The 22,517-nt window shown below is 35.8% G+C and overlaps 1 protein-coding gene across 1 annotated transcript in view; it reads right to left on the bottom strand.

Moving 5' to 3' along the window:
* Positions 1–526: 526 nt before the first annotated feature.
* The window catches only part of LOC145291377 (uncharacterized), a 176,064-nt gene continuing 154,073 nt past the window's right edge, over positions 527–22,517 (bottom strand). Inside the window, exons 17-18 of the mRNA XM_080137165.1 lie at positions 10,145–10,245; positions 527–1,009 (exon numbers count right to left, since the gene is read on the bottom strand). Of these exons, the coding sequence (XP_079993291.1) occupies positions 874–1,009; positions 10,145–10,245 (237 nt within the window). The 3' untranslated portion in view covers positions 527–873. The remainder of the gene's footprint in view (positions 1,010–10,144; positions 10,246–22,517) is intronic.

Below are 22,517 nucleotides of genomic sequence, written 5' to 3'. Positions count from 1 at the left end.
ATAAACCCGAACGAAAATAGAAAGAATAAGAGTACTTACCACTAGGAGTAGGACTTAGTGTAAGAGTTAAATGAGGGTTGTTTTGTTGCTGAAAGCTATTAATCTTAATTTGTAAAATAGACTTTCGTAACATAATTTACATTTTCAGGCAATGCCGGATACGAGTAAGCTAGCATATATATAATTGCATTCTTATTTGTTCGTTATAATTGCTGGTTCCATATTTTATTTAATTCTCTACCCCGTGAATTAAATAAAGGGTTCCATTCAAAATTACAAACAGTCCCATGTTTGACAAAAGGATGAAGGCAATAATTAGTAACTATTATTCCGAATCACATTTTAGACAATTGGGTTTTTGTTTTTACTTTTATGTCCGTGAATGAATATACTTAACGATATACATTCAGAAACAGATGTACTCAAAATATAAATGTACATTTCGACTTGTTTTCGGGCGCATCACCAAAATAAGTAGATAAAGATGTAAAAAATTAATTAATTAATCAGATTAAAAACAAAATAGTTCATGCTTTAGTCACCATTTTATTTTTCAAATATAATCAAAATATTGTCACAGAATCGTTAAAGTTTCATCATGTTGCAAAGTCGATGTATGTTCCATGTGGAGATTTTCATTTGTGGTTATTGGACGATGCAAATTTTATAGCAGAGTTAGAAGGCAGGCTGGTAAGAAGATGCAGGTTTACCATGTGATATTAAAGATGAGAAAGATTCGTGTTTTCATACTTGATATATTTAAGATGATTCATAGAATTTTACAGAAAATCACTCGTGCATAAATAAAATTGTTTTGTTGTGTCCATTGTTTTTTTTTTATTCGTGTTGAAAGAAGATGTTATTTAATGTTAGTCAGATGTTATTTGGATGCAAGTAATGCATAACTGTGATATAAATACCATAACCAATGCCATAGCTACAATATAAAAGAACAAGATAAACTGATGGCACCAAAACTTTTGGTAAGGGAAGAGGAATTTCCACGTTTCTGCAAAAAGAGAATATTAAGTATAAATATGAATGAGGATGACAGATTAAACATTGTTTTTGAATCAAGAAAAAATAAATTATTTGATAATGAGAACATATTGTTTACTTAATAATGACAAATAATCCATAATGATTATGAAATAAAAATTATTTTTACGTAGAACTTATGAAACATTCATATTATTTGGATTCTTCAGACCACTGTTCTCATTTTGAGAGTTATTTCCATAACGTTTCGGTCGACCTTTTTCAGGTGTATCTTGTTGAATTCAGTAATATTTCTATCAAAATCTTCACGGAATTTCGAAGGAAACCCTAATTTAATCTAAGGGGGATAGCATACTGTCGTTCTATTAACTATAACTGGGTAGAAATCCAAAATAATTCGCAATTGTATTTTGAGTATTGCCCGCATTAATGATTGAACCATCAACCACCAGAAAAATGTAACTTTACAACTGCATTTTATCAAGTACTTTATCCACTACAATAAGAAGGTCAGAGGTTATATAGAAAATGTTTTTGACTCCTAATGGGGGTATGTGACGAATGAATTCGCCAATCATTTTTATAACCACCGGTTGTGCTAAACAACCAATGAAAACCTTTCAAAATTATTATAAAAATTATCGAATTTTGGATTCAATCAATTCACCGTTAACTATGCCACAGACTGCATTTGATTCTTGGCCGCCATCTTGGTTACTGCCAATTACTGATCTGAACTACGCCGCCATCTTTGTTACTGCCAACCGCATTTGATTCTTGGTCGCCATCTTGGTTACTGCCAATTACTAATCTGAACTATGCCGCCATTTTTGTTCAACATAATGTCACAAAACTTAACAGGTTATGCACCCAGCCATCGTCTTTTCTTTGATGGATCAGAATCTAAATTCGAATTGTGGCAGGCAAAATTTCTGGGATATCTAAGGATTCGAAAACTACACAAAGTCATACAAGCTCCAACAGAGAATCCTAACGACCCTGAATTTCTCGAAAAGAATGCGACTGTTTTTTTCAGAAATGATACAATGCTTAGACGATAGAAGTCTGTCTCTGATTATAAGAAACACATTGGATGACGGACGGAAAGCATTGAACATATTAAGAGAACATTATTTATCAAAAGGGAAACCGAAAATTATATCCCTATATACAGAATTAACGTCTCTGAAATGTAACGAGGATGAAACTATTGCCGACTATGTTATAAGGGCAGAAACAACCGCCAATGCCTTAAAACTCTCAGGTGAAATAATAAGCGATAGCTTGTTGATATCAATGACCCTCAAGGGACTTCCAGCCGATTTTAAACCATTTACAACTGTTATAACTCAGAAAGGCAAACCCATAAATTTCAGCGAATTTAAAGTGGCATTGCAGAGTTACGAAGAGACTAATTATATGCTCATGGACAATAATAACTCCAGCAATATTATGAAGTTCAAAAATGCTTTTCGAAAGCAAACACCACCAAATTACGCACCTCACAGATACATGTTCCCCAAAAGTAATTTTCTCAAGAAAAAGAATAAAATTATCTGCTATAATTGTGGACGACCCAACCACAAAAGTTTCCAATGTCGATATAAACGCTCTAAAATTGACTCCGTAAAAAACGTTGAGAACTTTGAAGAAGAACATACACTTCTATTCACATGTAACTTTGACAATACCACAAACGGTAAAAATCTCCTTGTAGACTGTGGTGCTACAGCACACGTTATCACCAAGGAATCTAATTTTATTAATTTCGATTCAAACTTTAATCCACAAATGCTCTGTTCATACCTACATTTAAGCAAGACATATTTTCCATGCAGTTAAACAAGGCGCGAATATGAAATTTGGCCAAAACAAGTCAAAATTTAAATACCTTAATAGAACTATATTTGTCATTAAAGAAAATGGCCGACTATATTATTCAAAAAGTATGGTTCCCTCAAAAACTGCCTGTCACAACTTGGAAACCTGGCATAAAATTCTAGGACACTGCAATACAGCTGATATTAAAAAATTACCAAATGTAGTCGAAGGCATGAAAATAATACCTTCAGACAATCTCCCAAATTGTGATGTGTGTGCACAGGGGAAAATGACAAAATATATAAGCTGAACGCCAGACAAAAAAGCTACGAAAATTCTCTCACTTGCGCATTGTGACTTAGCAAGTCCGATCAGCCCAGTGGAGAGAAATAATCTAAGGTACGTTTTGAACTTTATTGATGATTTTTCCGGTTTAATTATAATTTATTTTAAAAAAAAAAAACAAATCCGACACTATCCTCGCCACTAAGAAATATTTAGCTGATATTGCCCCGTACGGTTCAGTAAAATGTATTCGCTCAGACAATGGGACTGAATTTACTAGTAAAGACTTTGAACTTCTATTAATTAACTACCGTATTAAACACGAGAAATCTGCACTGTATTCCCCCTTCCAAAATGGCACCGCTGAAAGGGCATGGCGAACCCTTTTTGAGATGACAAGATGCCTACTTATCGAATCAAAATTAGCGCATAGTTTATGGACATACGCTTTAATGGCAGCAGCATATATCAGAAATAGATCGTTCAATAAGAGACTAGAAAAAACGCTGTATGAAGCGTTTTGCGGTGTAAAACCTAAAATGAACAGAATGCATCTATTTTTTTTTTGTTTACATAGGCATCACCACATTATCAAGGCCAAGAGGCCACTCAAGGATAAGGGTTAAAGAGTGTACAGTGCATTTCTAGAAAACACCAGTAAACTAAATAGTAAAGACGAAAAAGGTATTTTCGTAGGTTACGATAAAAACAGTCCAGCATATTTAATCTACTTTCCAACCCAAAATGCCATAAAAAGGGTTAGATGTGTAAAATTCAATGATACATTAAATTTAAAAAATCGCGATCCAGTGGATGAAAAACGTGAAATATTACCTAGCATCTTAATCGATCACAATGAAAATATTAATAACGACGACAATTACAGTAGAACTTCTGGCGAAAATATTAACCAGACACGTCGATACCCAATAAGGGAGCGAAAAAGGCCAGACTTCTTACTGCCACTTACCGATCTGAATTACGCCGCCATCTTTGTTCAACATAATGTCTCAAAACTTAACATTGTGAAAATAGCACTCAAGATGAGAACAGTAATCTGAAGAATCCAAATAATCAATCCTCATCCAAAAATTAAGAAACGTCTTAGGAATATATTTTACAAAATTCAAGTGAAATAACGTTTTACCCCCACCAATAAATCACCCATGCTGAGATGTTAAGTGCATGTCTTGCATCCCTGATGCATACACATTTAAAATGATACAATAAAGTCTCTACTTGTGTATTTCTAACTGGCAACTCAATTTTCCCATGTGTTGATTGTGTGAAATTTTGTTATAAATAAAAAAAACTCTTTTCTAAATACGAAAACTTCTAAATTTTTATGATTAATTATTGTGACAAATTGGCCTTCCCCAATAGAGAGAAATGTATATTTGGTCAGCTATGATTCAAAGTTAACTTTTCCATATGTACAATAGGGCAGGTCGATTTTGGAACCCCGGTGAGGCAATGGTGATGATAGTTTGGGTTTGACATAGAAAAGACCTACATGAAATATTTTTCTCAAAATCGTTATCTTTGCTTGAGGAAATGACTTTAAAAGTTGAAAAATTGAAGCGATTAAAAGTTTTTTGGTGAATTGTCAAGAACGTCCCGTCATCAAAACAATCCGTACTGTTAAGAAAATAGAATCATTATTTAGAATATATTTTAAACTACATTTTTAAATAAAATGAGTGAGGATAATGCATTAATAAAATAAATATTAAGTGTAAAGGCAAAATTATGTTTTTTTAAATAATAACGACCAAAGTTCGCTTTTTCATTTCAGGAACTTTTTTGGGGTGGAAACATTTTAGATTTCACCGTCGCAAACACGCTCGTTATTGATATTGAAAATTAACGTTTGTTTATTATTTAATTTGAAAACATTACGATTTAGGCTTAATTAATTTGAAAGGAAAAACGAAAAAGACTTGTTTAAAATATATATTATATTTCAATTGTCTGCAGTTAATTTAAACATATTTGATTTATCTTTTTTAATTTGTTTTTCTATTAGGTTGGTGCAAAAATAATGACATTTTCTGACGTTCAAATGAACGTTAAAAACATTATTTTTGCACCAACCTAATATTTCACATCAAATTCTATTTTAAATTTTTATTAAAATATGGTAATACTCCAGTTTTATATTAAAACAAAACAAAAAAAAAATAGTCCAGACAATTTTATTCTACACATTCTTTACGAAACATAACCACGTAAATTTTCAAATTTTTCTACTTAATAAAAATACTTTGCAGAAAATTAGTGTCAAATTTTAATTTCTTTTATTTTTAGGGAGTAATTGTTTTTAAACAGTGTTTTTCTTCTAAAATTATAGTTTTAAAATCAGATAACCCACAAAGATTAATACGAGTAAATAAGGACACTCTTTAAAGGTTTTTCGTTATTTGTGCATCTATGTTATTGTGCTAAAATAACTTTGTTATTTAGAAAGCCATTCTTAATATGGGAAGGAGGTTGTATTGTAACTATTCTGTACTTTCACATAAAAATTAAATAAACAAAAACTTCATAAAAATTAAATTTAACTTGAAAATACTATTAAGAATAGCATAGTAGCATAGATGCACAAGCGCTGTTTTTTCAAACTCTAAACACTAAACACTCGTTTAAAATGGCACAGCTACAGCAAGAATGAATCTCTTTATGGATAAATTCATTTTATCGAAGGAGGAGCTAAAATCTGCTAAAAATGTCTAAACTAAACTCTACTATGCCTCTGATTTGGTTTGCTCCTCTCTCTTCAATACATCCAATTCAACTCTACAAAGTTTTTCATTATTTCTTATAACTAGCACTTATTTCTTTACGTATGAAACTGGAAGATAGCCTACTACAGTTTCCTTCAGTTATAATCCATTTATTTATTTTACTTCTCAGATTAGAATGTCAGTAAAAGCACGACGTTCAGTTTTAACCCATGGTTCACAAAATTTGCTGGTCCACCTTATCATTTGGATGAAACCGCACCCCCAACTTCACGACAAGTCATCCAGTTTAGTTAGTTCCTAGAAAACAGTTATCCCACTTAAAAAATAGTGAGATTTCTAAATTAATTGCCAAGGAAATAATTAGTATTCGGCAAGCAGTCAATCCACAATTTCCCTTGTTAAGGTAATATTATATAGGACAGAAGTTCAATACATTTTGCTATAAGAGGGCCAAACAGATTGATAGGAAATTTCTTGCAGCAATCAAAGTGAAAAGAATGAAGGAACAGCTAGACAGATTGTTTGATATATTTTCTTGTAGTTGTAAACTTTCTGTCTTGAGATGTGATGACTTTGCAGTAAAGTGTAAGACAGAAAATTGTCAAACAAGGCACATAATCTGCACTTGCCCTCCTTACAAGGAGGTAAAATTAATTCTATAGATTCACCTGTAATTATGTTCCTTTCTTGTGGAAAATAAAATAATATATTGGTATTTATTATGTAATTTGGCTCTATTATTAAACATGCAAATTTTCCAATTTTCAGGTTCCACTAGAAGAACTGCCATTTACAGCAATTTTTAAATTAATTGATGGAACAACAAAAAGCATTTACTGGTCCTTTGGGGGAACTTTGTATCAATAATTATCATGATTTGCCTCAAGTAGAATTCTAAAAAGCAATAGTGTCCCTCCCGATCATCATTATCTGACAGCAGAAGAAACAAATAATTTAAGTGTGAAGACCAGAGGCTACTTTTTGAGTATGCTGTTGGCATTTCTTGTGGAGAAGTTAACTTAGAAAATTGGGCCCTTGAATCAAAGAAGATGGCTAACATAAGCCACAAGATTAATGTGTTTATGGACTAGAGTTGTCTATCCTCAAACACTATGATAAATTAAACATTTTGGTCAAATTTATCATCCAAGTGTATGCAGTTAATTGGTTTGAGATCAAAACCGACAATATTTTTTTTTAACCAACAACAGTATATTTTAATATGATTCAGAGAGGAAAACAGTTAACTGAAATCCAAATTACTGTTTTAAACTGTTCAAAATATAGTGCTTTTGCACTACTTCTGGAAAATATAATATCGATAATAAACTCAGGTGAATTGGATGTGAGAGAAGGGGGCATTCAAACGATTTTGTCCATTAGGTAAATAAATATTTATCTATTAAATTTTATTAGTTTTCTTAATTTACCCAAACAATAGTTAGTTTTATTCATATTACATCGCAAAAATATAAAAATTAAGTGTTTTCAAATAATTGTTTTTTTTTTTGTCATTTTTTCTAAAAATAGTGAACAACTCAAAAAAAATAAATGAAAAAGATTACTGCTATCAATTTTGCAGCCACACACTGGTCAAATTTGATTGATTTTTCTCAAAAAGTTGTATATGGGAAGGAAGCAAGACATACACATTATTACAAAGTCATCGTGCCAGCAAATTAGACCTTCATTTTCCTCAAAAGGAAATTATACAGAACAATTTTGTTCTATTATAAGTTTATATTATTGCGTTTAATAAAAAAATTAAAATACATAGTTCTGTAACTTGTATTAAGTTGTTATATTGTGTAATGCATCTCCACATATCTTTTTGAATTGTGAAATTTAAAAGACTTAGTTGCTAATTAGCTTTTTTTTTTACATTTTTTTTTAATCAATGCAGTAAAAGTTGAGATATTTTGCTAGTTGTGATTCATAATTAAAATTATAATTCATGTATTTATTTCTCTTTCAATGTATTGCATATAAATATATCAATTTTAATTTAATTTGTTATAAAAATAGTGAAATTTAAAAGTTAGTGTTGTGAAAAAAGCTATGAAAATGAAGGATTTTTCAGCATTTTTCTACACGATTTTTAAAATTAAATGCTCAATTTTCTGTTCAAGATGGGAATCTAATTTTCGGTATATGTTCTTATCACATCAAATCCCAACTATCATCACCAGTGCTATGTTGATTTTCTGAAAAAAGTTGCAAATCGACCTGCCCTAATGTACAATACCTCATAGACAACAAAAGTGTATTTCTTGCTATCCAATTTCACCTTTCTTTATTATTTACTGAATTATAGATTCAATATTGCAATTAGGCTGGTCATGTCTTACATCTTGAAACAACTAAATAACATGTAACAATAATTCATCATTTGAAAAATTTCACTTATTATTTTGTTAGTTTGGAACAAAAACATGACGATGACTAGGATAATAACAACAAAAATAATATATCAGTTCCACAAAAGCAAAACTACCCGAGCACAGGCATTAGTAAATCTGTTTTCGTATTTGAATACTCGACAGCATCAAATTGAGCAGGAACAAATGTGGTGAGGACAATTACAGTTATCCCCAATCTTAACAAACATAAATTTGTAAAGCTATGAGTAGTTCTAAATAATTGTGTTTTGAGTATCGCTCACGCTTGGCTGCAGATTCTTGATATAAAGATTCTTGAGTTCAATAAAATACACCTGAAGAAGGTACGAGATTACATCGGCCGAAGCGTTGTGAAACTAACACACAAGATGAGAACAGTAATCCAAGAATGCATTCTTAGATTACTTTGCATTATTTGGAAGAATCCAAATAATGCAAAGTGCATTTATTGGTACATTGTACTCTTTGTTATGCAAACAAAAAAAAACAAATGAAATACAATTAACATGGATGTGTAACTAGCACTGTTTGTAAATATGTATTGTTCTTGTTTCACTATTTAATAAAGTAGTTATCGACATTTTCTCTGTATTATTGTTTTTCTTGCGATATAACATCTTCTAACACTTCATTATTGCTGTGGGGACATACACACCCTTATAACCGCTAAGATGTGGATTTCACAGGACCAGTGGAGGATGTCTACTACTTGATTGTAGTAGATAACTATTCAAAATGGCTGGAAGTACTCAGGTGCAAGAGACTCACCACAGGGGTCACTATCTCTTTCCTCCATGAACTTTTTGCCCGATTTGGCATTGTCAATTGCTTAATCAGCAACAATGGGACACAGTTCACATCAACTGATTTTAAAGAATTCTGCAACAGTTTTCAAATAAAACACATCACTATACGTCCATATCATCCAAGATAAAATGGACAGGCAGAACGTTTCGTAGACACTTTGAAAAGAGCATTGAAGAAAGCTTCAGGAACACCTTCAGATAAGGCGTTACAACAGTTCTAACAGGTTTACAGGATCACACCGAACCCGAATACCCCTGAAGCAATGTCTCCTGCAGAGACCACGTTTGCAGGAAAAAATACGACGAGTATTCGAAAAACTATTGCCAAAGCAAGAAAATTCGGGTAGGACCACTATCATTCCCACAAAAAAGTATAACCCAGAAGAAAAAGTTTTCTTTAAAGCATACGGAAACAATACATCGTTTTGGGAACAGGGAACAATTGACAAAAGAATTGGAAACACTTCCTACATCGTTCTAGGCCCTACCACTACTCATAAGAGACACCTAAATCAAATTAGATGTCGTCGTGGCGATGGCAAAGACACACCTCAAGTCGAGGGAGAAGCTAGCGATACGCTTATATGATATGTTCGATATCGAGCCTCCCCAAGCAAATTTACAACGGCGCTGATCAACAAGGAAGAGAAAGGTTACTGAACCTCTTATCATCGATCCAAAAAGGAAGAAATATTAACGTTTTTTTTCCCCGGAACAAAAAAGCGTGGGGACATACATACCCTTATAACCGCTAAGATGGACTTGTCCTTTAGGTATATAACCAGCAAGTCTAGACTGCTCAATGAGAGCTATCCCGGATGTCGTACAGAGATGACTTCCCCTGGACTTACTAACCTTTTCTGTACCACTAACCCTTGCTTGATATAAATGTTCTTCTTATTCTCACCAAGTTGTCGTGTTCCTACTTTCACCCTTTCCAACTCCACTACAACTATCATATTCAAACTATTTTAAATTATAATTGATATTAATGCATTCTTTTCGATCGTATAAGAACAGATACACAAAAATCCATTCATCATTGGGCAGATTTTTTTAACATAAATAAAAATTCCCGTTTTATACTTACTTTTTATCTTTGTATCTTGAACACAAAAGCATCAAACAAACTAAAACATTTAATATATTTTCGCTAAGCGTACTAAATTGCTCCATCACATCAAGAAATCCCTGAAAAATATAATTAATATTAAATTAAATATAAACATATTAAAAAATATGGCTATCAAAAAAATATCGTCATATATTGTTTAAACATATATATCACGAGAGTTATGGCTGAAAAAAATTTCAAATCTAGCGGACTTTTCAAGATTCTAATGTAACAGCCATGCTACAAGGAGTGGCAGTGATAACTGGTGACCATAACATGAACCGTAGTGACAGTTTTTGATTTAGGATTTTTTTTATTTATTTATGCTTAGTTTCTAAGCTCAGCATTGATTGATGCAAGCATTTAACTTCTTTTCTAGCTTGCCCGATCAGCGAACATCTTTCAGGCGAGCTGGGGACACTTTCAAAATGGACACAAAACAAGGTCAACTAGACTTTTTTCCTTTCTGGCCAAGAGATCACCAACAAGCTGGCACATTGCACATACCTTCTTTCAATCCCGAATCTTCCATATTGGAACACAAACAACCTTCCACCATACCGCCCGATCCTAGGGTTCAACAACAAACTCCTTGGAACCAACATGGCTACTATGGAAGCACACATATGGACTTAATATAACAGACAAACATACACAGCTACACACGCTCTGAGTTCAACACTTGAATACGATACGATATGATTCTCATAGATGAACCCTTTTCTCTTTATAAACAGGACATTCATTTAACACCGTATAGACTTTGTAACCATTGTTGTTACCGAAACATCGTTATATGATTAATGATCTATTTAACATATGTGCATAAGATGATACGCACGTGTTGTTTAACCCATGTCCAAGCGTTCAAGATCAGTTTATCTTATTCCTACTGTTATAAATAAGTATTTTGTCACAAGAAAAATACAAAGAGATTAAATTTATATATTTTATTCTCAGTTTAATATCGAGAGGTTCGTTGTACTTTCCATGGACCTGTTGGTGACTAGGTTGATGCTGCGAACTAGAATGACCTATGACCCATTGAATGTTTATATTTATATAGAACACATGGACGAAGTTCCAGACATATGTTAGAACTGACGCGATGATGAGAAAATGCCGATTGCTTCATGTCATATGTTCCTCCTCCCACATTTATTGTTCAGTGAGGTGTTGTCTTTTTAAAAATCAACAATTTCTGATCCATCGCAACAATTTCGCTGACAGTCTCTAATCAACATTATATTGTGGGGTATATGGTTAGAAAGAAAAAAAAAAGAAAAAAAACGTACCCAGTGTTGTAGAACCAATAGTAATACCCCCGTCCAGTCTTCCTCCCACTCCTCTCCCATAACCCTACTTCCGGTTTGTAAGACTAGAAAATAAACGCGTTTCATTCCAGTCTCTCAGCGTTCTAGTTAATCACTAATCATCAGCACATGTAAATAATACAACATGGTGTTAGAAGTGGTTAAATGTAACTAGATATCTACGGTTATAGTAGAGAAAAAAAATTTAAACAAAAAAGAGAAGAAAAAAAACGAAAACCAATCGACCCATCAGTCCACGTGCGAACGCGACGCAGGAACTCAAAAACGTTGTATCATCACGGTGTAAAGTGAACTAACGAAATACACGCGTCAACTGAATAACTCAACAACAAGGAAATAAACGAAGTCACCGCAGACTGAGGAATAAAAGTAATAAAAAAAAAACACAAATAAAGACAAGACACGACACAAGGTAGGCGATTCGATATTGTTATTATTTTTTATAAAAGCAAACAAATACCGTACGCCAATCAGACACTTAAAAAAAAAAAAGTGAAACAAGACACGACACAAGGTAGGCGATTCGACAAAAGCAAACAAATACCATACGCCAATCAGACACTTTTATAAATCAAAAAAAAAAAAAATTCTTATTTCTTCAGGTGCTAATTCCTTATCAACAATGGCTTGTCAAATACCGCCCCCTTCTATGGATTGGCAGAGTAATAATTTAGCAAAAGATTTTGATAGATTCGTTCGACAGGTCATGTTGCACTTTAACGGACCCCTCAAGGATGTAAGTGAGGACGTAAAAGTTAATTATCTGTTATTGTGATCAGGGATTGAAGGACAGGATCTGAGTGACACATTTCAGTTTGAGGAAAGTGAAACACGTAATGTAGAAAATTATATTAAGAAATTTCGTGCATATATAGAGCCAAGATCAAACTTCCGCGTCTCGAGGTATCAGCTTCTACAGTGTCGACAACAACCTGATGAACCAGCCCACGCATTTCTTAAACGATTAAGGCAGATATTGAAACAATGCGAGTACGAGTCTCCCGTTGAAAAAACTCTTCTGGTAGATATTTTCATTTTTGGACTGAACAATAAGTCCACACAAAAATCCTTACTTAAGGAAGGATATAATCTCAACATCGCAGAAGCACTACATGTTGCAGAGACAGAAGAAGCAACATTGAAACAGGTAGAGGCAATACAAAACACGCATAGTGTCCCACAATTTTCTGAGGAAAAACCACAAGATGCCCATGCAATAAAGGCTGGGAAAGAATACTATAACAAATGCTGTTTTTGTGGGAAAAGCCATTACAGAGGCGAATGCCCAGCAAAAGGGAAAACTTGTGGGAAGTGCAGGAAGACGGGACATTTTGCAGTCGCTTGCCGCACCAGAGACACAAAAGATTCAACTTGGAAACAAGACAGGCCCCCGAGAGCAACAAGAAACCCAAGAAACAGAAACGCCCATAATATTAAAATGCAGAGCGATGAGGAAGATGACCACTCACCAACAGAGGTATATTTCCATACCATATCAGGGCCAAAAATAACAAAATCCCATGTCCCAGCAGATGCTAGAGAGGCATATGCAGACTTGAGAATAGGGAACAAAAAATCACAAATAAAAATAAATGCGAAGGTGGACACAGGAGCCATGAGCAACCTTATCCCATGGGAGTGTTACAAACAACTCAAACATGTGCAACTTCTAAACACTCCAATCAAACTATTTGCCTTCTGTGGTATCCCAATCGACCAAGTGGGTATATGTCACCTAGGAGTCAGATATGGCGACAAATTTACGAGTGCCAACTTCCACGTGGTAAAAAGCAGGGGACCCGCACTACTTGGCCTCCAGACTTCTAGAAAACTGGGACTAGTTACCCTTAATTTTACAATAGGGACCAATACAGTGGAGCATGACCACACCGATTCAACTGCAGCAACGCATGCAAAACCAGAAGGAGACATGAAAGAAAGAAAGCGCATACTGAGAGAGTTTTCTGACGTGTTCAAGGGCATTGGGTGCCTGCCAGGGGAGTACAGCATTAAGATTGACCCGTCAATACCTCCAGTAATACACTCACCCCGGCGGGTGCCAATAGCTTTAAAAGAGAAATTCAAAACAGAGCTAGACTCCCTTGTAGCCCAGGATATAATAACTCCCGTAACAAAACCGACATCCTGGGTCAACTCCTTTGTGTGTGTCACAAAACCCAATGGATCTGTCAGGCTATGCCTGGATCCTAAAGATCTAAACAAGGCGGTGTTGCGACCACATTTTGTCACACCGACATTTGAGGAAATCATCTCCAGACTCCATGGAGCAAAATGGTTCTTAATAGTCGATGTGAAATCTGGCTACTGGAACATGAAACTGGATAAGAAATCAAGAGAACTAACCACTTTCATCACCCCTGAAGGACGCTATATGTTCAAGTGCTTCCCAATGGGAGTTAAGAGCGCACAAGACGAATTTCAGTGAGCTATGTTTGATGCCTTTGGAGACATCAAGAATGTTTTCTCAATATCAGATGACACTGTTATTGTCGGATTTGAGGAGGATGGCAGCGATCATGACAAAGTGCTCAAGGAACTACTAGAAAGAGCTCGGTCTAGGAACTGCAAGTTCAACCCAGACAAATTAGTCGTCCGCGCACAAGAAATTTCTTTTTTTGGACATGTCATATCAAGGGATGGAGTGAAACCAGACCCAAAGAAGATAGAAGCGATCGTTCAGATGAAACCACCAAAAGATAAAAAACAACTAACAAGCTTTCTTGGGCTAGCAAATTACTTGAACAAATTTTCACCACATCTGGCAATGCTGACCAAGCCGCTCCGAGACCTTCTGTCGACAAAAACGCAGTTCATCTTGACAGAACAGGAACAGATGGCATTCAACAACATAAAAGAGGAAATAGGAAAAGCAATTGTGCTCAAATATTTTGACCCAAAAGCGCCAATCAGTATACAAGTAGACGCATCATCAGCTGGACTAGGCGCAGCCCTCATTCAAAATGGAATGCCAGTCGCTCTAGCAAGCAAAACCCTGTCAGGGCCAGAAACAAGATACTCCAACATAGAACGTGAAATGCTAGCAGTGGTCTTTGGATTGGAGAAATTTCATCACTATGTATGGGGCCAAGCAGTGACAATACAAACAGACCACAAACCACTAGAATCAATAGCCTTAAAGAATCTGGATAATGCACCACCAAGACTAGCAAGAATGTTACTCAAAATCCAGGGCTATGACTTCACAGTTAAATACAATCCAGGAAAGTCTATCCCAATAGCCGACTGCATGTCCAGGGTATCACCAAGACCAGGGGAACCAATCAGAGATGTAGACATCAACATACATCTACTTTACGCACACCTCAATGCATCTCCAACTCGCCTGCAAGATATCAAGGCAGAAACATTCAAGGGCCCAGTACTACAAGAGCTCACCAACACCGTTACGTCGGGATGGCCAGCAAATAGATCCAACTGCCACCCTCATATACAAGCTTTCTGGAACTATAGGGACGAAATTGGACTCCAGGATGGGATACTCCTTAAAGGTAATAAAATAATTATACCTCTCTCACTTCAATCAGACATTCTACAACAACTACATTCGTCCCACCAAGGGATAGAGAAAACACGTTTACTGGCTCGAACAGCAGTTTTCTGGGTCGGTATCAACAAGGACATAGAAGAACTAATTAGAGACTGTTCTACATGTCAGAAGTACCAACCCAGTATCCCATCAGAAACACTACACCAGCATGAAACCCCTTCTTACCCATGGCAGTATATCAGTACAGACATCTTTGCTATGGAAGATAAGGAATTCTTACTAATGGGAGACCATTACAGCCGCAGCCCATTCATATGGCGTCTCCACTCCACCACATCAGCCACAATAATTCGACAAATGAAACTCCTGTTTGAAGAACGTGGTGTCCCAGAGGTGGTATACAGTGACAATGGGCCACAGTATTCCAGTACGGAGTTTGCAGATTTTGCCAAATCCTACAACTTCAAGCACACTACCTCGTCACCACACCACCCCTGGTCAAATGGATTCGCAGAGAGGATGGTGGGTATCTGTAAAAAGCTATTGTTGAAAGCTCGAGAGACAAACACAGACAGCCACTTAGCAATGATGGCTTACAGGGCCACACCGCTATCAGCTCAAATCAAATCCCCAGCAGAGTTACTGAATGGGAGACCCATGAGGACCCCACTGATATCGAAACAACAACTAGGAGATGAACAAACAAAGGTAGAGCTTGAGAAAAACAAAGAAGAAACAAAAAAATGGTACGACCGAAAGAATAGCCACCAACACACAGAGTTACAGACCGGTCAACAGGTTTATGTTCAAGACAAAAGAACCAGACTCTGGGAACCCGGAAAGATTGTACAGATAGCTGATGAGCCAAGGTCATACCAGGTGAAACTTGCAAGTGGTGTAATACATCGTAGAAACAGACAGTCATTAAGGCCAACAAAGGGCAAGGCAGCCAATATGAAGTGTCAGCACCAACTGAAAACTTGTTGCAGAACACACAGAGTTCCTTATCTTCACAATGCTATTCCAGCACAAAACCCAAGGTAAACCGATGGTCACCTATCAACCATCCCAAGGACACATCCATCAGTTCCATCGACGCCTGCCAAACCACGCAGATCAAGCAGGCCGAGCAAACCTATACAGAGACTCGACCTGTGACACATAACAAACGATCTATTACCCCCTCCCCACAAACCGTCCCCAGACCATCACAACCCAATATACTTCTCCTTCAATAGAAAGGGAGATGTTGTAGAACCAATAATAATACCCCCATCCAGTCTTCCTCCCACTCCTCTCCCATAACCCTACTTCCGGTTTCGGGCTCACCGCCAAGCAGTTCCGGTTTGTAAGACTAGAAAATAAACGCGTTTCATTCCAGTCTCTTAGCGTTCTAGTTAATCACTAATTATCAGCACATGTAAATAATACAACACCCAGCGTATTTGCATTGCTCTTTGGGAAAGAAGAAGGAAAGGATGGCTAGCTCATTTATATACACGAAGGACATTTTGGGAAGGCAGGGCATGATGGGAGAAGCTATTTTTTCCTGTCTCTTCCTTTTTTTTCTAGATAGGATATAAAAGCTGGGAAAATTGTTAACTTGAGGTGATTTGAACGTACGGTTAATTTATGTGTCAGTGGGAAGAAAGAAAGACGGATTTTCTACGAACGCCAAAACTGGAAGAGAAAAAGGATTGTCGTTTTTTTGTGTATGTGCCGAGAGCGTTGCAAGCTGAAGAACAAAAACCTTTCTTTTTGCATGAACATTTAACAGTATTCGGCAGTTAAAATGAAAACTTTAATTTCAATACTAGAAGCTATTTCGGCGTATCAAACAGGTTAACATGGCTGACTGGAGACTCTCACCTCAGATGTTGAGACCCTTCATTGGGGAGGGTGACCTAATTAAATTGCTGGAAAAATAAAAGATGGTGGCAAGGTTGCAAAAAATCGAAGATGTGGTCACCCTGCTGCCGCTCTACTTAGAGGGGGAAGCCCTCACTATTTACCAGCAGATGTGCGATGAAGATAAGGGAGACCTTGCCTCAGTGGAGCAAAGACTGAAATTGGCTTTTGCTGAGAGTCCATTTGAAGCACTCAGCAAGCTTACAAGTTTGAGGTGGATTGGCGAGTCTTTGCTGCAGAGATCAGGAGACTGGCAGTATGGCTGGTTATGTGGGGAGGAGCCTGGAGATGATGGTAAAGCTATACCTAGTGAATGGCTTCCCAGAAGAAATCTCCGCGAACATGCAGAGAATCACTGAGATCAATACGATGGAAGTGGACGATCTCTTGGTCCACGCCAGAGTCCTAGTCAAGAATGTCAAGGGCTCAATCGTGGCTGCAGCTGTGAGTGAAAACAAATGCATGAGGCCCCACTTGAATGATGAGAGACAGGCAGCGAGGTGACAGGAGGGGAGACCTGCCATCAAGTGCTTCCGGTGCCAGGGTCCTCACTTGCTCAAGGACTGCAAAGAGCCGAGACCGGGGGTCATCTGCTACCGATGTGGACGAGTGGGGCATATTAGCCGCTATTGCATGGGACCAGGGGAACGAATAAAGGGGAGCCATTGCGCCAGTGGTTCCCCCTTCTATATGGAAATGGCGCACAACAAAACATTGCCTCAGTTACCGGTAGTAGTCAATGGGAAGAGAGCCATGGCCTTTGTTGACTCAGGTTGCACCACGACATTGGTAATGAAGAATGTCGCTAAATCATGGAGCAGAGCCAGGAGTATTAAGACCATGGATTGCAGGGAGGTGAAATGCCTAGGAGAGACAACAGCGGAAGTACTGATGCATGGTGTGCCTATTGGACTACGAGCCCTGGTGTTGGATCGTCTGGTTGGTGATGTTGATGTGGTTTTAGGTATAAGTGCAATCAACCAACTGGGGGGAGCTATGTTGAGAGGGAGCCAAGTAACTTTTGGATGCCTTGGCGCAGTAGGAATGGCAGGAGTGGAAAGTGATAGAAATATCAGAACACAAAAACCGGAGGCTTGCTGCATTAAGGACGAGGATTTCCTGGCGAGGTTCAATGGCGAGAGGGGGACAGTGGAATGGAAATGGATCTCCGTGTCTTTGGAACAATGAAACAAAGTAAGTTGTTACGAGAAAACACTGCGAGGAGAAATAAGAAAAGGATTTGAGGAAGAAGTGGAGAGGTGGATAGAGGAGGGAATTCTGAAACTGTGGACAGGGGAAGAAAAAGGAGTACTACTATTACTGGCGGTTGTTCAACCCACAAAGAACAAAGTTAGACCGGTACTGGATTTCAGAGAATTAAACAGATATGTAGCCTGCCACACTGGAAAAGGGATTGACGTATGCGAAGAGGTTATGAGGAAATGGAGGAGGATGGAGCAGGCCACTAAGATTGTCGACCTGAAGTCGGCTTATCCATGTAGATGAAAAACTCTGGCAACATCAATTGGTCCGGTACAAGGGGAAGATGTATTGCTTGACGAGGTTAGGCTTTGGGCTGAGCTCAGCCCCCAAAATTAGGACTGCCATGCTGAAGATGGTGAGGATGATCGGTCCAATGGTATGGACTATAGAAGCGTATATATAAATACGCTATGACCTTGACCTTTGACCTTAACCTTAAAAAATGGTGTGCAGCATCCCTAAGGGTGGGGAACCATCATCGTGTCAGGTTTGGTCATGATCGGTCCAATGGTATGGACTGTAGAAGTGTATATATAAATACGCTATGACCTTGACTTTTGATCTTAACCATGAAAAATGGCAAGCGCCATCACTAGGTGGGGTATTATCATCATGTCAGGTTTGGTCATAATCGGTCCAGTGGTTTGGGCTGTAGGAGAGTTATACACACACACACACACACACACACACACACACACACTACTACTACTACTACTTTATATTTAGAGATATCAACAATCTGGAGAAAAAACAGTTTCTGCCATCTTCATATCTGCTAGTTACACATGGTCTGGTTATAATAACAAACACAATTTCTTTTTTAGTGCCGCCCTTACTTACATTTTGTCTGTAAATCGGAGAAGATATGTATTATTTTGTTTTATAACACTACGCTAAGGGGTTACAGTTATTACACGCACATGAAAATAGTTCCGTGATATTATTACGCCTTTCTCTTTCATTTCCTTTTTAATTACTTGTTAAGTTATGTGCTAGAACTCGACAAAGTAAAAACGGCATACCATAAAGAATTAGTGAGTGAGGCGTTAAAACAATGTAGGCTGGCAATTTTACACCAACTTATGATGAAGTATTGGCGAATACTCCATTAGACTGACAAAATTAAATTTTGTAAAACGACATATTTTTTTTTTTAAATTAAATTAGGAAAATTTTATTATTCTTAAATTAAATTAGGAAAATAAGAACAACTTCATTAACGGTTATGTAAATAAAATTTTGTTTTGTTTTTATTTAAACTTTTTCATTGGCTGTTGGAATTTAAAATATTATTGATTGATTAATCATTTTCAATCTTCATTGAATATGTCGAATTTAGAACATGCTCAGATCACTAAAGATTATATCGTCGATCATATATTCATTACCGTTAAATTAAAGATTATTTTATCGGTTCCAAAGATAATAGAAAATGAAACTTCGTTATACTTGATAGGTAATTCTGACACGTGTGGAAAATGCGAAATAGCCAAGGTTTTCACCTAAGTCAAAAAAGACAGATAAATGCTGGTGAATATGCAGTTAAATTAATTATGTAGTATACGTAAAGGATCTTCTCTGAAGAAAGCCGTCTGCAAATGAGACAACTATTAATGCTATTGTTTTCTTTGAACACTGATGTTAAGTTTTGAGACATTGTGTTGAACAAAGATAGCGGCGAAGTTCAGATCAGTAACCAAGATGGCGGCCAAGAATCAAATGCGGTTCGTGGCGTAGTTAACCTGTTAAGTTTTGAGACATTGTGTTGAACAATGATGGCGGCGTAGTTCAGATCAGTAACCAAGATGGCGGCTAAGAATCAAATACGGTCCGTGGCAAAGTTAACGGCGAACTGATTGAATCCAAAATTCGACAATTTTTATAACAATTTTGAAACGTTTTCATTGGTTGTTTAGCACAGCCGGTTGTTATAAAAATGATTGGCGAATCCATTCGTCTCATACCCCCATTAGGAGTCAAAAACATTTTACACACCCCCTTTTTTGATATAATGAAAAAATCCTTTCGGATTAAATTTTAGTGTGACTTGAGAAAAGGAAAGAGAAATAAATAAATAAATAAATAAAAATAAAAATAAACAAATAAATGAAAAGAAAAATAAACCAATAAAATAATTGTTTTTTTTTTGTTTGTTTTTTTTTCTTCTTTTGCTTTTGGGGGAATTTGTCTTTATTCTCATTGGTCAAAAAGAATTATTAATATATTGGTATAATGTGTGCAAAAAGAAGCCATTTTTTTATGACATTGAGTTTTTTTGTTTTTGTTTTTTTTGATACATATAAAAATAAACACTTTTCGAATATATATAAACATACAAATAGAATACTTTTCAAATACATATAAACATATGCACAAAAATTCACAAATATACATTTTTTTTGTTTTTTAATAAATTTTTTGCCAAAAAACAAGATACAAAAAAGAATTATTTGACAAATAGGAGATTTACAAAGAAAAGGTTTTAACAAGTGACTTTTTTTTTTTTACAAAAACTGGAAACATTGTTAGGTATTAATTAGTTAATTTGGTTAGTAAGGTAGAAATGGTCGCAGTTTAACGTCGTTCCTGGGACAATTTACAATTTTTTTTGTGTGATTTTGACTGTTCATGCTTCTCTTTTTGGGTTTCTGAAAAGAGATTTATTCATAATTAGATTCCAACAGTTCGGTTATAAAATGTCTTAATTTTATTCTTTTTATAGGTTTAGTGAAAATGTCGGCTATATTATTTTCAGACGTCACATAAGTAAGAGTAATAGATATTTTTCCTTATTTCATCCCTTAGAAAATGATATCTGATATCAATATGCTTTGACCTTGGATGAATCATAGAATTATTTGCCAATAAGATACTGCTCTGATTATCACAATGAATTACTATAGGTTTTTTACTTAGATCTGGTTTTAAAATAGATTTTAGAAGGGTGTTCAGAAAAATTGTCTCTTGCGCGGAATGAGTAAGAGCCACATATTCTACTTCACAAGTAGAAAGGCCAACAATTTGTTGCTTTTTAGTTTTCCAAGAGATCATAGGTCCAGTCTTTGACAGTCTAAAACAATACTCCGCTATACTTTTTCTATCCTCAAAGTTACCCCAATCTGAATCTGATAATCCTTCTAAATTTAGAGGATATGTAGACTTTTTAAATATTAAAGATTGTTCCTTGGTTCCTTTTAGGTAACGAAGGATTTATTTTGCACGATTAAGGTGTTTAATTGTCTGTTTAAAGTGCTGTCACAGTTTGAGGCGAGTAATATATCGTCAACCAAAAAAAACAAAATCAACAATTTATTACCTACATTTTTGGTATACATGCACACGTCTACGGGACATTGTTTGAATTCCTGTTCTATTAAATAATTATGGAGTGTTAAATTCCAATTGTGTGCACTTTGTTTTAGTCCATATAATGATTTATTTAATTTCCACACCCAATTTTTATTTTTCATTTTAAATCCCTCTGGAGGGTAAATGTAAATTTCACAGTCAATCGGAGCATTTAAATAAGCATTTTTTACATCCATTTGATGTATTTTAAAATTGTATTGAACGGCAAGTTGTAATAAAATTCTAATTGTCGTTAAATTTGTTGTTGGTGAAAATGTTGCATAATATTCCACTCCAGAAATTTGTGAAAAACCTTTTGCAACAAATCTTGCTTTAAAATTTTCACTGTCAGAAGCTGTCATTTTTTTTTGAAAATAAACCATAATTAAACCGGAAAAATCATCAATAAAGTTCAAAACGTACCTTAAATTATTTCTCCCCATTGGGCTAATCGGACCTGCTAAGTCACAATGCGCAAGTAAGAGAATTTTCGTAGTTTTTTTGTCTGGCGTTTGGCTTATATCTTTTGTCATTTTCCCCTGTGCGCACACATCACAATTTGGGAGATTGTCTGAAGGTATTATTTTCATGCCTTCGACTACATTTGGTAATTTTTTAATATCAGCTGTATTGCAGTGTCCTAGAATTTTATGCCAGGTTTCCAAGTCGTAACAAGCAGTTTTTGAGGGATCCATACTTTTTAAATAATATAGTCGGCCATTTTCTTTAATGACAAATACAGTTCCATTGGGGTATATCAATTTTGACTTGTTTTGGCCAAATTTCATATTCGCGCCTTGTTTAATTGCAGCCTGCACAGAAAATATATCTTGCTTAAATGTAGGTATGAACAGAGCATTTTTTAGAATACAGTTACAGATTTCGTCTTTATTATTTTTTAGGGATATTTTAGCATCGCCTCTTTTCAAGACTATATCATTTATTTGACTACCGTCGACAAGTTCGA

This window comes from Euprymna scolopes, chromosome 12 (assembly GCF_053919585.1).
Source record: "Euprymna scolopes isolate OS-2025 chromosome 12, ASM5391958v1, whole genome shotgun sequence".
Lineage (NCBI taxonomy): Eukaryota > Metazoa > Mollusca > Cephalopoda > Sepiida > Sepiolidae > Euprymna > Euprymna scolopes.
Note: the sequence above shows the minus strand (reverse complement) of the source record. Positions and strands in the feature narration are given on the sequence as shown.